We start from the raw sequence: 15,732 nt of genomic DNA, 5'->3' as shown, positions 1-15,732 counted from the left end.
AATTAGCCAGCTAAGACTAATAGTATTTGCCTGTTTCAGGGCAATGACACAAGAGATGTAAATGTTAATTCAGTCAGCATTAGCAATGTGTTCCAGTTTCATCCTGTTATTTGGGAGACCTGCAGATGAATGCTTTGTTACTTTAAATGTTTTGCCAAAGGAGGATAATAACTTTAATGCCCTGTTGTGATTTTTAATATGTTGCATTTCTCCTATAATCCATATTTGTCTTACAGTTGTGCCAGGAGGCACCAATTCTTCTTTCTTACTCATTATTGTATTCCTCCCTCAGGGCATTGTTTAAAATAGAGATGAATCCAGGTAGATTTCTGACACTGGGGGTAATGGTTGGGTGTTTTTAATGCCGATTTGGTCAGCAGTCCTTTGGAGGTCTGGGACTCCACTTGAAATGAGATGACTGTTGCTACAAGGAACTCCTGGTCTATGTGGGGCAGACCATTGCGTATTTTCTCTTTTAGCTATACTTTGAAAGACCCTTTTATTCCTTTGTTCATGATTACACCTCTCCTGTTCAACTCACAAGGTTAACAATAAAACATGTGGCACCAGTGTAAGATTGAAGTTAACTTCAAGCTCTCATCTCATGGGTGTCCTATGGGAAAGCACCTAACTTTCTGCAGAAAACTTTCTACATGATTGCATATTACCAGGGATGGAACAGGATGGTCTTACCTCTGGGACACGAAGGAGTCCTTGTTGAGGAAAATTCGCCTGACCCTCCCATGCCTACCCAGATGCAGACAGCAGTAAGCTGAGCTGAACTTGCCAGAAGGCATGGAAACTCCCACAGGCAACCCCTAGAAACAGAAATGTTGGAGTATAGGGATGGAGACAGTTTATCTCCTTAATCCCAGGGTTTGCAGTCCCTAGGAAGAGACACCAAAAGGGTGTGTGATGGAAGAACAGTTTGCTATGCATCTCTTCAAAAGATGGAAGGCAGTGAAGTGAACCATCTCAATTTGGACCTGTCCTGGACACAAACTTTGCATTAGCAAAGAACCAACACCATGGCATGGATGTTTGGAGAATATATATATGTTTTTATGAATCTTAACAGAAGAGAAATGGTGTGAACTTCATATTCATGGAGCTATCATTAAATGAAATCAAGACCATTCTATTCCCCCCCCCCCCCAGTTGTAGATCCTTATCTTGCTTATTCATAGGATAGTTTTAAAGCATGGCAAAGTTGCAATGACACAGTGTCCAGATGATCCATTTGTGTATGTTTTCTTCTCTTCTCCTTAAGGGCCGCAAGAGTGAAGCAGAAAAGTATTTCTTAAAGGCAATTCAGCTGGATCCCACCAAGGGAAACTGTTATATGCATTATGGTAAGTTTTCAATAGATAGTGTTTCCTCACATTGCTGTCGCACTCAAGGATTTAAAAACTGCTACTGGCAGGACAGTAAAGGAAAAATAATAATCATGCCAGTTAAAACGATTTATCCTTCTGATGTGTAAATCACAGTCAAAATAGAAAGTCCCTTTCCTTTGTGAATTACATGATACAAAGATGAATCTCACTTCAAAATTCCTGGTCGGCTCAGTTGACATGGGAGGAAGATTAATAGTTATTAAGTGTTGAAAGATTAATAGACATCTTTGTTATCACTGAAATAATGGCATCAGGCCCTTCTTGATATTGGGTGGGCAAATCAGTATTATCCAATAGTGAGCATCAGTACAGGACAACCAGGATTCTACTTCAAGAATTTGAAAATTTTAAATCTAACCTCCTTCTGCCTTACAAGATTATACTGGCCCCAATACACAGATCACAGAGGCCCCCTCCCACCATCAAGAAATTGGTTTGTGCTTTCAGCTTTGACAGTATTGACCACCTGTGTGGAGGGGAGAGGGCGGATCTGGATTGAGTTGTGGTATTCCGTGTGCATTAAGTGCAACTGCACTTAAAGGCTTTATGAACAGATTCGAAATCATAGACACAGAGCTGGGTTGTGAAGGAGAGGGAGCTGGGCTCCTTTACACATGCACCCACGTTCCAGCAGCTTCTTATGCATGTGGCGGATGTACAGAAATGTTCAGTTTGCACAGAAAAATCACACTGTTGGTTCACAACTCTCCTTTTTAAAAAAACTGTTTTAGTTAAGACCAAGGATATATAATGAGTATGTAGTACATTGCTAATTTGGAGTTAGAATGTCTCTTTTAGACTGTCAAAGATACATTGCGGTTAGCTTTTTATACTGTTTCTAATTTGATGAGGATAAATTCACTGATCATGAAACCTGGAATTGTAAAACTGCAAGGAAACTGAGTAAGTTGAATTGATAATGAGCAACAACAGCCGCTGCAGGATGTGTTTTTGTTTAGTTATTTTAATTTACCTTCTCATTCCAACTGGCACAATTAAATGAACAGCAGGCATGGTACGCAAATGGAAACAGTACAAAGCAAAAGTTGGTTATTTTATCTTATCTCATTTTGGTCTAAGATTTATAACTTGTGAGGCTTGATTCAGCTTTTAGCTGCATGTTACTAATAGCCCATCCATGAAGTACAAGAGAACTAGTGAATCTTAACAATACATACCCACAAATTTCCATTTCTGGATCACCTCATCTATAGGAAATGTGCTTTTTGGTCAGCATAAGGAAGCTCTTTTTTGTGTGTGTGGCAGTCCCCTGCCTGTGAAAGGGAAGATAGCCTGGCACTGACTTTGTTATCTTTTCAGTTTCAGGCAAATATGCTCCCTACCCAAAAGGCATTTAATTAGCAATAATTATCTGGCATTTGGTGGCTGTTTGATGTGGTTGGATAATTTATGTTCTTGGGTGATTTGGCAAAAGGGGGTGAGGGCCTTTAGCATGTACAGTGAGGGGGGAAAGTATTTGATCCCCTGCTAAATTTGCCCATTTGCCCTCTGACGAAGAAATGACCAGTCCATCATTTTAATGGTAGGTTTATTGTAGCTGTGAGAGACAAAATAACAACAGGAAACCCCCTGGAAATCAGCCTGGAAATCTTACTGACTTGGAGAGGATCTGCAAAGAGGAGTGGGACAAAATACATCCTAAGATGTGTGCAAACCTGGTGGCCACCTACAAGAAACGTCTGGCCTGTGTAATTGCCAGCAAGGGTTTTGCCACCAGTACTAAGTCATCTTTTGCAAAGGGATCAAATAATTATTTCACTCATTATAATGCACATCAATCTCTGACTTATGTCTTCTGGGTTTCTGGGGTTTTTCCTGTTGTTATTCTGCCTCTCACAGCTACAATAAACCTACCATTAAAATTATGGACTGGTCATTTCTTCGTCAGGGGGCAAACAGGCAAATTTAGCAGGAGATCAAATACTCCCCCCCCTCACTGTATGTATTGGTTTAATGACTTTTCTGTCACATTTTTTTTATCTTTGCATTTTATTGGCTTCCAGATGTACTAAATGGCATATAAATTTAGTTAAACTAAAACTCAGGAGAGAATACTTGTATGGAGTCATCACTCAGTACAGCCCTGTGGTCCTCCAGAAATTGTAGTATCAACACTTCCCATCTACCCAGCCAGCATGACCTGTGGTGAGGGATGATGGGAGTTTAAGTCCAATATTTGCCATGCTAACTGGGATGGATGGGAAGTGTTGGACTACAATATTTGGTGGAATTGCAGGGATGTTCTAGAATTCCTGTCATCTCAGACCATGAGTTATGCCGGCTGGAATGAATGGGAGGTGTTGGGCTACAACATCCAATGGGCCACCAGTCCTCTACTGCTGCTATAAAACGTAGTAGTGTAACAATTGTGTGAAGTCAGGACTACCTTTTCAGTAGGAGGCTACTGCTTTAAAATAGATATCCATTACTACATATCTATCTACCTGAGATACAGAACACAGAAAGTCAAGTATGAGAGGAATCTTGCATGATTAACCTACAGATAAATTTCTGTATTTAAGTCAGTCCCCAGAAATTCTATAAAGTAAGAAGATAGGAAGCTGCTTCTCTACTAAATCAGACCACTAGTCAACAACTCTGTATGATCTGCGCAGCAGTAGCCAACATGGTGCACTCCAAAAATTGGGAACTACAATTTGCATGATTCCTAACCATTTGTCATGTTGGGCTGGGTGAAGGGGGTTGTAGTCCACAACATCTGTAAGGTACCTTCTTGGCTATACCTGGTCCCACACTGAATGGCAGCAGCTTCCAGCAGTTTCAGGCCAGTGTCTTTTGCAGCCCTACCTGGAGATGCCATTGAGCTATGACCCTTCCTTTAAAAATATGTGACAAAGGATACAGCCATTTGGCAACCCAAGAATGAGTGGACTGAAGCAGCACAAAAATTGACACTATTTGACACTTCCTGGTGGAAGATAGAGTTTTGAAAGTTTCGGAGAGAACAATGTTATGAAAGTTCATTGAAAATTGAATAAATAAGTTGATTTGAAGATAATGAAGAGAGTGACCAACCCCCCCCCCCAATATGCCACACTTCACTTGACTATATGCTGTTTCTTTAAGCGAGCGGTGTTTTGTAAGTTTTCCAATCAAATGTATAGATTTAACCAACACTTAAGCATCCTTTTGTCTTCCTTTTTTTGCTGCTCTTATTTTAAACCACCTATCAAGCAGCATGAATAGTTTGACTCCAAAGCAATTACCATTAGCAAAAGCATATCTCAAGTTGACACTCAAAACATTTGCTCTCCACTCTTCATGCATCTGCTTGAGCAAGTATACTTCATAACCCACATATATATATTTCCCTGCAAACCCACAGGAAAATATATCCACATTACCAATGTAAATCTCAAAGTAGAACCTCTTGGCACACATAGGGAATATAAAACTGATGGAAACATCTCTAGTGCTGCTCACCAAGGAGTCAAAAGGAATAAATGGTCACTTGTGACTTGGAATCTAGTCATACTCTATGCATTATGTATTTTATTTCTGAAGTATTGAGAGTTTCTTCTGATGATATTCATCTGCTTGCCCTCTATACATTTTTATGTTTCCTTTGTAACACCATATAGGTTTTATGTAAATTGAAATAGAGTGAAATCCACTGAAGTTCATGTGCAAGGATGTCCAGTGGTACCTTGGTTTTCAAATGTCTCCGTTGACAAACATTTCGGTATTCAATTGCCGTGAACCCGGAAGTAAATGCTTCAGTTTTCAAACATGCCTCGGAAGTCAAACATGCCAGGCAGCTACCGCCGAGTGCAAGATACTGAGGCCTAGCTGTCGGCTATTGAGTTTTCAGTTTTCGAACATTTCAAAACTTGAACGGTCTTCCGGAACGGATTACGTATGAAAACCGAGATACCACTGTATAGGAATATGAATTTTGTCTTATATTCCAAATTGTGATTAATACAGCTAAGGATAGAGAAGGGTTGAATAAATAAAACATCAAAATGACAGAAAATAAGATGCTTAGGGTCTTTTGTTCTGTACCATGGAAATAAATCCATAACTATTCACTAGTTTGTTGTTGGATGAAATTTTCAAAGGGTTGCTCAGTAATTAAACACACATTTTTAATTGTAATTTGGAGTCACATGTTTAGATTTCTATATGGGGTTGCGGGGAAGGTCTCTGTAATCCCACTAAACCATCATGTCATAGACATCCATTGGCAGTTGATTTCATACAATTTGCTAGAACAGGCAATACATATATCAACATATATATTTCTGCAGAGTCTAGACATGACTCCTTCCCCATTTATTTAGGAATCTTCCTTATTAAAAAAAAATGTAAGTCTTTGAGGAATAACTCCTTAATTTCTCCAATGTTTTCCAATTTCCTACTCAAATGTTAAAGGGTTGTGTAGCAAACACATGGTGGTGGTATTTTAGGTGGTATTTTAGGTATTTTGGTGCATGCTCCAGGTCCAGGACAGAATAGCAACACTTAAACATCAAGTAACCCCCTTCAAGGCTTCAGGAAATAATTAAGTACTATTAACTGAAAAGTATTTTCAAAAGAAAAATTGCCCTGTGCAGTGACCCATGTATACAGAGCATTTTCTGGATCAGAGATATTCATCCTGATCCTCAAGTGGTTTGGGGTTGTCACCTTTTCTTGGTTATTCAAGTTAGGTTGCTGTAGTTGTGCAGTCACTTGATTTGGCCTCTTTACACTGTGTGTGCCACTCTAGAATCCTTGGAGTCTCCTTGCCAAATATGTATGAGTCCCTTGATATGCTAAAATAATGTGCAGAGGATTCTTTCGGGGTTGACAGTTGACACCTCCTGCATGAGGGTAGCCAGCATAGGGCCCCTTAGTTTTGTTGGACAACTCCTACCATCCCTGACCAGACCTCCCCTTCTATAAGTTTATTTCTTTTTGGAAACATAATAGTTAAAATATTGGTTTTATTTAGAATACCTGGCAACTGTATATGGTTCATGAAAGAATGATTTGCCTGTGAGGTACTTAAATGCACGGAAGGATGAAGGTGAAAAATGAGGAGGGTTTCCAAAACCCCACTGACACAGATAGAAAAAAGGCTTGATTTATATTATAATAGCTACGAAACAACAGAGATGTTCTGCTAAATAGCACCCCTTTTATTAATAACCACTGAGATTTGAAGTTAATTTCCGTTGAATAATACATTTTCCTAATAATTGTAAATCACTTAATGATTCTGTGTTATAATAAAATTGATTATTCACATTAAATTACTGTAATTATGCACTCACTTGATGTAATGAACAATTGATCATGTAGTGTGCTGTTCTCTGTAGCTGAACCTGCAGAGTTTTTGTTGGTTAATGTTTCTAATTTTTGTTCTTGGTTCAGTCTGGTTAACATAGCATGCAGTTAATAAATTACATGTATCAGTCTATTATTGTAAGTAGGACTGGATCACAAAGATCCTGGAGTGCTAAAAGTATTTTTGGCATCAGATTTTTTTATGCTTTAAAGTACAACACTTCGAATGAATAATAATAATTGGGGAGAATCATCGGCTAGCCTCTAAAAGTACATTGTTACCATTTTTAAAAGTTAAAACTGTTTTTATTTTTCTGTAGTAATCTTTGAATGTTATGTGCATGGGATTGTTGTAGCCTCTATCATTCATAAAAGCTGGTGTAGTCCGCAGCTGATCTAGGCAATCCACAGAAATGATACATTGAGAAATACATAGGCTTTCGTTAGATTAAATAATACTCAAGAGTGGACCTGTTGAAATCAGTTGATAACTAACTTGTCCATTGATTTAAGTGGATCTCCTCTGAGTATTACTTAGTTGAACAAAACTGGATGTGGAACAGGATTGGCGCAAAGTGTGGGCCTGGGGAGGGAATGGTCTAGGGAGATCCCAGAGGGCTGCATTTGGCCCCTGATCCTGAGAATTCCCACCTCTATTGTAGAGATACAATTTACCACATGCACTTTATTCATGTCCTCCCTGGTATATTGCATCACTCCAAGACTAAACAGATTTAGGTCCCCAACCACACAAGCTGATTGTAAATGCTGAGGGCAAGTTTCCATCTTTGCAGAAAGAGTGCAAAATCAACTATTTAAGATGTACTCTCAATCTAATCGGTTTAGGGAATTATCAGCCGATATCCATATCTATCTATCTATGATTGATAAGAGATGTTTACCTCACAACATTTGCCATTTCTAGAGGAAGTGGATTTCTAGATCGGTTTCAGGCAAAGTTTAGTCTAATAATGGGTCTGAGACTGTTGGTGGCAAGTCATCTTACCAAGTCATCACCTAGTATGGACATAGATGCTGATTCTCCTTTTAATGCTTCTGGGTCACTTAATAGGTTTTTCATGGTACCATGCTGCAGTATTTTTGGTGTGATGAAATGGTAAGAGGTTTGGATTTAGACCAAGGAATACCTTGGTTCACTTCCCATTCCACCATAGCATTCTGTCTCTGATTTTGGGGAGGACGAAGTATGTTCCTTGGAGAAAAGGTTGGAATGCAAATGTAAACAAATATTTGCCAAATTATTATGTAATAGTTCATCTGAAGTTAATATGACAAGGTAACTCAGGGTAGTAATGTAATATGTAAAAGAATAGTCCTTTCTAACTTTGTTTCCCATACTTAAGTGTGTGCCTTCCCTTTTGAGCTCATATCAGTGCTACATGTATTTCAGGCCAGTTTCTCTTAGAAGATTCTCGCCTGATAGAAGCTGCAGAGATGGCAAAGAAAGCAGCTGAATTGGATAACACAGAGTTTGATGTTGTCTTCAATGCAGCTCACATGCTCAGGTTTGTTGGTATTTGTCTCTTACTTTTTGTCATCCTTTCATTTTTAGGTTTTGAAATCTGTACTTTCATTATATAAAATTCTGTGCTTGATAACACATTTTGAACAAATGACAACATGAAATGCATGCATTCAAGACAATTAATTTCCGTGTGAAGATGATTTCCCTTCTTTAGTCTCTAAATTAGATATTGTCTTACTGTATTAGTGTTTTATAGCATCAAGACCTGGTGGGGTCAGAGCCAAATGCTAAAATCCAAGCACAGATCAAGACTGAAGGGACCAGAAATTAGCAAAATGGCTGAAGACAGGACAGTGGTTATGTTCTGGAGCAGGTAGAGAATGATTTATGGCAGTATCTGGACTACTTGAGTGACAAGTTCCTTAGACAGGTGAACCAGGCATAGAGCTCCTCAGATCCATATTGCTTCCTCAGATCCCCTGCATCAGCAGAACTGTCTTTGGCCATTATATGACTGAGGCACAGCAGAAAAAAGGATAATAACTCTGCCTGCCTTAGGTTTGACCCAGTGACTCAGAAAATGATGTTCTTTGCCATTGCTGCCAAAGTCCTTATTCTGAGGTCTCCAGAGCCTTCACACATACTTAAAAGAAGCTACCTTTCACCCTATAGAAGATCCGTCTGGTCTATTCCACACAGATAGCTCTCAAATAAAGTGAAGAGCAGATCACAGGTCTCTTGGGTTTCGTTTCTTTCATTCACCGCTAATTTATCTTGCTTTTTAATCTTACTGCTGCATCCATGATTACATTTCATTAACATGATAACATAGCTGGAATGTCCCAGTGCCAGCCAAAGTCATACCCTCTGCTTAAGGGCAAGTGCATTTATCCTTTATCAAGCAAGGAGATTCTGCCAAACTGGGAAGAAGTACTGGGGCCATGAATCTGCCTTCATTTCTCCCTTTGTTTCTTCTGCTTGCGTACTGGCTTTATTGCTCAAATCTTAGATTACATTAAACCACAGTTTGTGGTTTGAGGATCCGACCCCGCGTAGTGAAATGAAGATACAAGGACACGTGATATATGGTTGATGGGCTAGAAAAGGCCACAACTTTATTGGTTACAGCAATGAAAAGGCATTGGCTTAGGCATTGGATCGAAACAAGTGGGTTTATTCACCAGTAGGTGGAGCCTGTTGATGCTAATCCAACTATAGGCTCACCCCTGCTGTCACCGAGGGTCGTGCCAAGGCCTCCCGCCAAGCAGGCATCGGACGGAATACACGACCCCCAGATTCCTTTAACGGAATACCCCTAAAAATTGAAGGCATAGGCGATGGCCACACCTAGCACTTCGACACACCACAACACATTATTCCAATGCCTAACCGCCACCCGACGACAAAGCATGAGGCCGGGGAAAGGCTGGCGCTGCAGCAAAAGGCTGCTGAACACGTCCCCTCCGTGGCACCTGGTTGGGTGGCCACCGGGGGTGGGGCGTGAGCGCCAGCCAGGTGAGCTGGAGGCAGGGGGCCACGCCCCCTGCTAGGCGGTGCTCGGGCTCCCGACCACAACCCCTCCCCTCTCTTTCAGGGAGGAGAGTCTTTATCATTCTTTCTGAAACGAGGAAGTGTGATGAAATGTCAGTTTGACACTGGTTTCAGATCCTGGTTAATAACCTGTGGTTTCAGATCCTGGTTTGTAAATTGATATTAAACCACAGTTCTTCATCTTGGACCTAAGGAGGAACAGAGTTTTAATGTAGCAAGAGCAGACACATCCTGGGTTAAGGAAAATTAGGACCACACTGATCCAATACTTCATAAACTATGGTTTACTGAGCCAGAAACATTGTACAATCTACTGTACAATCTGTACAATCTACCTGATTGGTAGGAATTACCCATGGGACTAATTCAGGAAGCTTTGCTCTAATGCTCAGGTGGCTTCTTTTACTTTCCTTCAAGCTTGTGTGGTTTGTTTGCATTGCTAAAATAGTTTTAGCAAGAAGCTTAACATTCATTTTGTTGTAGGTGTCTCTTAAATTCCATTTGTGTAAATGGTAAAAAAATGCACTACAAAGGGGGCGGGGAATCAAATGCTGTCCCTTTTTTCAGCATACTATGCCTGAGGAAAATGGTATCTTCCAAACCTGCTTCCCTTAGGGCACGTCTTTTTTATTATTAACTTTTGAGTAATCAATTTGTTGTCCTGTTTTCTCTTAGTTGCCAGTTACCAAGTTTTGGAAATCAATTCTCTTGTTAAACTATGCACCAGTTCTGTAATTTATTTCTGAGAAAGAAGTTACTTTTTAAATAGGTGAATTTACCTTTAAACAGTTTCCAGGGATTGAGACCACTCAAGCCAACTAGTGGGCAGTAGTAAATAGCCAAATCTCCTTACAGAGCAAACCTAACCCCTGATACATGCTGCTGGAAAGGGGTTGGGATAAGACAGAGGTGTGTCTTATCTGAGTTATCCACAAGCTGGTTTGCGAAGCTAGCAAGTGTAGGATCCTGAAACGGGGCATTATGAGGGCTGGGTGGAGCAGAACCATTTGTGGAACTGCTGTATCCAAAGCTGATAGAACCTTCTCAGAATGGCCCAGTGCAGCTAATCCCCCCCCCCCCAGTTCTACTCACGTGCCTTCCAGCAAGCCTTGCAATGCCACGATTAATCTGTTGCTCCACCCTGCTACTCGCCAACCAGAATTTGGTTTGCTCTGCTTGTAAATCTATTTAGTAAATAGATACATCACAAAGCAATTTCAGCTTGTTTGAAAACTATGTAAAGTTATATCTACCTACCTACCTACCTACCTACCAATCAATCAATCAATCAATCAATCATCTATCTATCATCTATTTATCATCTATCTCTCTAAGCTGTAGAGATGTAAACCATGAAACTGCATTAATTGTTTGCAGCAGTTATTAATCCCTATTTTTTAAAATAATATCATTATTGTTGATTAATTGTAAAAATAAATTATTTTTTATTTCCCCTCTGAAGAATTGTAGGTTCCCAATGTGGTTTCAACTGAACTTTAATTGTCTCCCCTTCTGTTCCATTAGACAAGCTAGCCTCAATGAAGCAGCTGAGAAGTATTATAAAATGGCAGCTGAGCTGAGACCTCATGTAAGTACTTCCGTAGAGAGGGATGCACAGTTCAAGCCTGCTATGCTTATAGTAGTGCAAGAAAATGTGCTATCCTGAGGAGAATTTAATTTTGTGACTGTTTGATCTCTAAGCGTATATTGCAAAGGATAATTTAAGAGATAATTTATTCATTATTAATATTCTGATGAAACCTCTGACATTTGTCAAATCAATTGCTGCAGACAGGAATCTTGATGCAGTGTTTAGAAATGCTCAATTTCCCGCTTACTATTTGTATGTTTTAAATTCAGCTTCTTGGCCTAGATTTGAATCTTAAAAAGCATAGGTAGTTGCTGAAAACAAATGAAAAACAACATGCATGAACGCCAATGTATTCATTAGTTTTTGGAGGGAAAATGAAAGGAAATGGACTGAAATTTGTTAATTTTATTAAATTGTTTTACACCAGAGGCATTATTTTGCACTGAAAAAATAAACTGCAGTGCTATCTACAGTTCATAGAGAGGTCACAGGGAAGGGTGAAAGGGAAAGCAGTGAAACTGACATAATGGAAAGCACTATTTATTTTAGATAGAAAAAATATTGTTTGCCTCTTTTTTAAGGTTACAGATAACACGAGGATCCTTTTTCATACATAATTGAAATGTGGCAATTATGATGTGCTGGTGAGGGAGTGGGTACTAGTATGTTTGGAAATAGGCAATAGGATGAAAAATATAATAATAATAATAATAATAATAATAATAATAATAATAATAATTTTTTATTTATACCCCGCCCTCCCCAGCCAAGGCCGGGCTCAGAGCGGCTTACAAGCAATAATAAAAACAAGATGAGTGATTACAACTTAAAAACAAAAATAAAATACAACATTAAAATAATGGAACATTAAAATATTAAAATGAAGCCTCATTGCAGGAGAAGGAAAAGAAAAAAAGAAAAAAGGGGGGGAGGGAATCAAATTGGCTCCAATCCAAAGGCCAGGCGGAACAACTCTGTCTTACAGGCCCTGCGGAAAGAAATCAGATCCTGCAGGGCCCTGGTCTCATGAGACAGAGCGTTCCACCAAGTTGGGGCCAGTGCTGAAAAGGCCCTGGCTCTGGTTGAAGCCAATCTAACTTCCTTGGGGCCTGGGACCACTAGGGTGTTGTTATTTATGGACCTTGAGGCTCTCCGTGGGGCATACCAGGTGAGGCGGTCCCGTAGGTACGAGGGTCCTAGGCCGTGAAGGGCTTTAAAGGTCAAAAGCAGCACCTTAAATCTGACCCTGTACTCCACCGGGAGCCAGTGCAGCTTGAAAAGCACTGGATGAATATGCTCCCATGGCAGAGACCCTGTGAGGAGCGTCGCTGCAGCATTCTGTACCCGCTGGAGTTTCTGGGACAGCTTCAAGGGCAGCCCCGCGTAGAGCGAATTACAGTAGTCAAGCCTGGAAATGACTGTCGCATGGATCACTGTGGCCAGGTCGGGGCGGGAAAGGTAAGGGACCAACTGCTTGATGCGGCGAAGGTGGAAAAATGTCGCCTTGGCTGTTGCTGTGACTTGGGCCTCCATGGAAAGGGAGGCGTCAAGGATTACACCCAAACTCTTAACGGAAGGCAATGGCACTAATTGGGCCCCCGCAAGAGAAGGGAGTTGGTCCCTCATCCCCATGCTATCCCGACCTAGCCATAGGACCTCTGTCTTCGAAGGATTTAGTTTCAATCGGCTCCCCCGAAACCATCCAGCTACAGCTTCCAAGCATCTGGTCAGTGTGTAAGGGGCCGAGTTGGTGTGGCCATCCATCAGCAGATAGAGCTGAGTGTCATCAGCATATTGATGACAGCCCAGCCCAAAGCTCCGGATAATCTGGGCAAGGGGGCGCATAAAGATGTTAAAAAGCATTGGGGAGAGAATTGCGCCCTGCGGCACTCCACACACCAAGGAGTGGCGTGACGACATTTCCCTCCCCAGTGCCACCCTCTGTCCCCGACCAGAGATAAAAGAGCACAACCAGTTACGGGCTATGCCCTGTATCCCCACGTCTGCAAGGCGATGGTCCAGAAGATCATGATCGACCATGTCAAAGGCTGCTGACAAATCTAAAAGGATCAGCAGTCCTGACCCGCCTCGATCCAGTTGTCTACGGATATCATCTGTTAGGGCAACCAGAGCCGTCTCCGTCCCAAAACCAGGACGGAAACCGGACTGAAATGGATCTAATGCCGATGTTTCCTCCAGAAACCTACCAAGCTGTTCAGCAACCGCTCTCTCAATTACCTTACCCAGGTATGGAAGATTTGAAACTGGGCGGTAATTGGATAGGTCTAAGGGATCTAATGAAGTTTTCTTTAAGAGTGGACGCACCACTGCTTCCTTCAGTTCCCCTGGGAATGTCCCCGTGTCAAGGGACAAATTGATAATTTCAACCAGGGGGGTCCGCGCAACATCTGGACACTCCCTAATCAGCCAAGACGGGCACGGATCAAGGAGGCAGGTGGTGGGCCTACCAACTTGGAGGAATCTATCCACATCAGTAGGGAGTATCCGATCGAAATGGTCCAATATAGAAGTCACAGGCAGAAAAAAATCAGCTATCTCCAGCTGAAATTAATGGGTAGATTATAGGATCATTTTTTATATAATTGCCTATATGAGAGGCCCCCTTTGCCTCATCTATTTGAAATTTGATATGTCTTATATAGGGGATGTTATTATTGACATAGTTTCATAGGGTTGCCTGGGCTTTCTATTCTGCTGCCTGTAACTTTGGTGTTTTCACTGGAAACCAATGGAAAAAACTAACTAGTGAATGAATGCAATTCAGATGAATAGAAACGGAAATGTTTCTGAACATGTGATTCAGGTGAATGAACTATGAGATCTGTGAAACTAAAAAATAAATAAAAATGGAAACAAATTGAAAAACAGTCCACCCCCACTCTGTTTGCTAGGGATGGAACAACCTCTTCCATTTTACCATATTCTCTCAGTCCAATTTTACTTGAGTGGGCATGACTCTGTGGATAGCTACAGGTTGTTCAATTAATCATTATTTTACACTGTGCTAATGTACCTTTTGCCAGGGTTTTAATACCACACATTTAAGGGAAATGCAGAGCAGTTCCAATCTGCGTGAGGAAGCTTGACTATAGAATTCATGTTGAAGGTGGAATTCATGCTTCATGTGTATGAATTGCTTTTCCTGTTGATTTTTGTAAGTAACACTAAAATGTTTAGAAACACTTCTAAAAAGAAAAGGAAACAATGTCTTTTAAAAAATGTATTTGTTATTGAAGAAGTGCTTCATTCCTTAATTAAGTTTTATGCATCATTGTTTAATATAGTAGTGTGGGATGCTGCTACTGCGGTTTCCTGCCTCTCCATCCATTGCCCCGGACTCCCTGCTGAAAAATTGTTCATTCTGTAGCCATTCAGCATGCTCAGTACTAGCTGAGGTGTTTTGGTGTGAGGGGACATCCCCCCTCCCACATATTTTACTTTTTTTTAGTACTTCTGGAAATCTTAGGGTTCCCCCAAGCCTGATCATTTGTCTTCCTTGTATGTCATCCCATTTTTGCCACAGCACTCTTGGCTTGAACATCAGAAATAGACAGAATGATTGATCCTATTCAACTAACTTGTTTTGACTGAAATAGTTGCCATAAAATGCTACAAAGCTTTACAGAGCGGGAAGAAAGGATACTTGGTGTTAGATGTCAGAAATAGGCACTCTAATAATAGGATATTACTGGTTTATAATGCCACGCTTCAGATGTTCTGCCCAGAGCTTTTGTCAGTGAAACTGATTCCTTCTGGCTAAATTGAGATGTGGAAGGGAAGAAAGGAAGTGCCTTTTCTTCCCAGCTCATTTATTACAGTAATACAATAAATTGCTGGAAGTGTGCATAGGTTAGTAGCAAGTGTTAAAGACTACAGGTGACTTAAGGTCACTTCATATATTATATTTTTAGGTGTACAGTTAAGTCCAAGAGTACACAGCACAATGTACAGTGCGAATGCAATACATTTTTGCAAGCACATGTATAATACAGGTATACTAGGCAGCAACATCTTTCTGTTCAGTTTACACTCAATACTTAACCCAGATCTGTCCCTGCATAATGTATTAAATCACCTGCAAATTGGCATCTATTTCAGATTCTTCCTACTTGCTGGCTTCTATGTACCTATAGGAAATAATAATAATAATAATAATAATAATAATAATAATAATAATAATAATAATAATAAATTTATTATTTATACCCCACCCATCTGGCTGGATTTCCCCAGCCACTCTGGGTGGCTTCCAACAAAACACTAAAATACAATAACCTATTAAACATTAAAAGCTTCCCTAAACAGGGCTGCCTTCAGATGTCTTCTAAAAGTGTTGTAGTTATTTTTATCTTTGACATCTAGTGGGAGGGCGT

At 40.4% G+C, this 15,732-nt stretch overlaps 1 protein-coding gene across 1 annotated transcript in view; it reads left to right on the top strand.

The window, feature by feature from the left end:
* The window catches only part of TMTC2 (transmembrane O-mannosyltransferase targeting cadherins 2), a 197,425-nt gene that overhangs the window by 156,618 nt on the left and 25,075 nt on the right, over positions 1–15,732 (top strand). Inside the window, exons 9-11 of the mRNA XM_083463090.1 lie at positions 1,271–1,352; positions 8,122–8,236; positions 11,272–11,335. Coding sequence (XP_083319216.1) covers positions 1,271–1,352; positions 8,122–8,236; positions 11,272–11,335 — 261 coding nt within the window. The remainder of the gene's footprint in view (positions 1–1,270; positions 1,353–8,121; positions 8,237–11,271; positions 11,336–15,732) is intronic.

This window comes from Podarcis liolepis (genome assembly GCF_965112155.1).
Source record: "Podarcis liolepis genome assembly, chromosome: 10".
Taxonomy (NCBI): domain Eukaryota; kingdom Metazoa; phylum Chordata; class Lepidosauria; order Squamata; family Lacertidae; genus Podarcis; species Podarcis liolepis.
The sequence above is the reverse complement of the archived record's forward strand: the minus strand, read 5'-3'. Positions and strand labels throughout refer to the sequence as shown.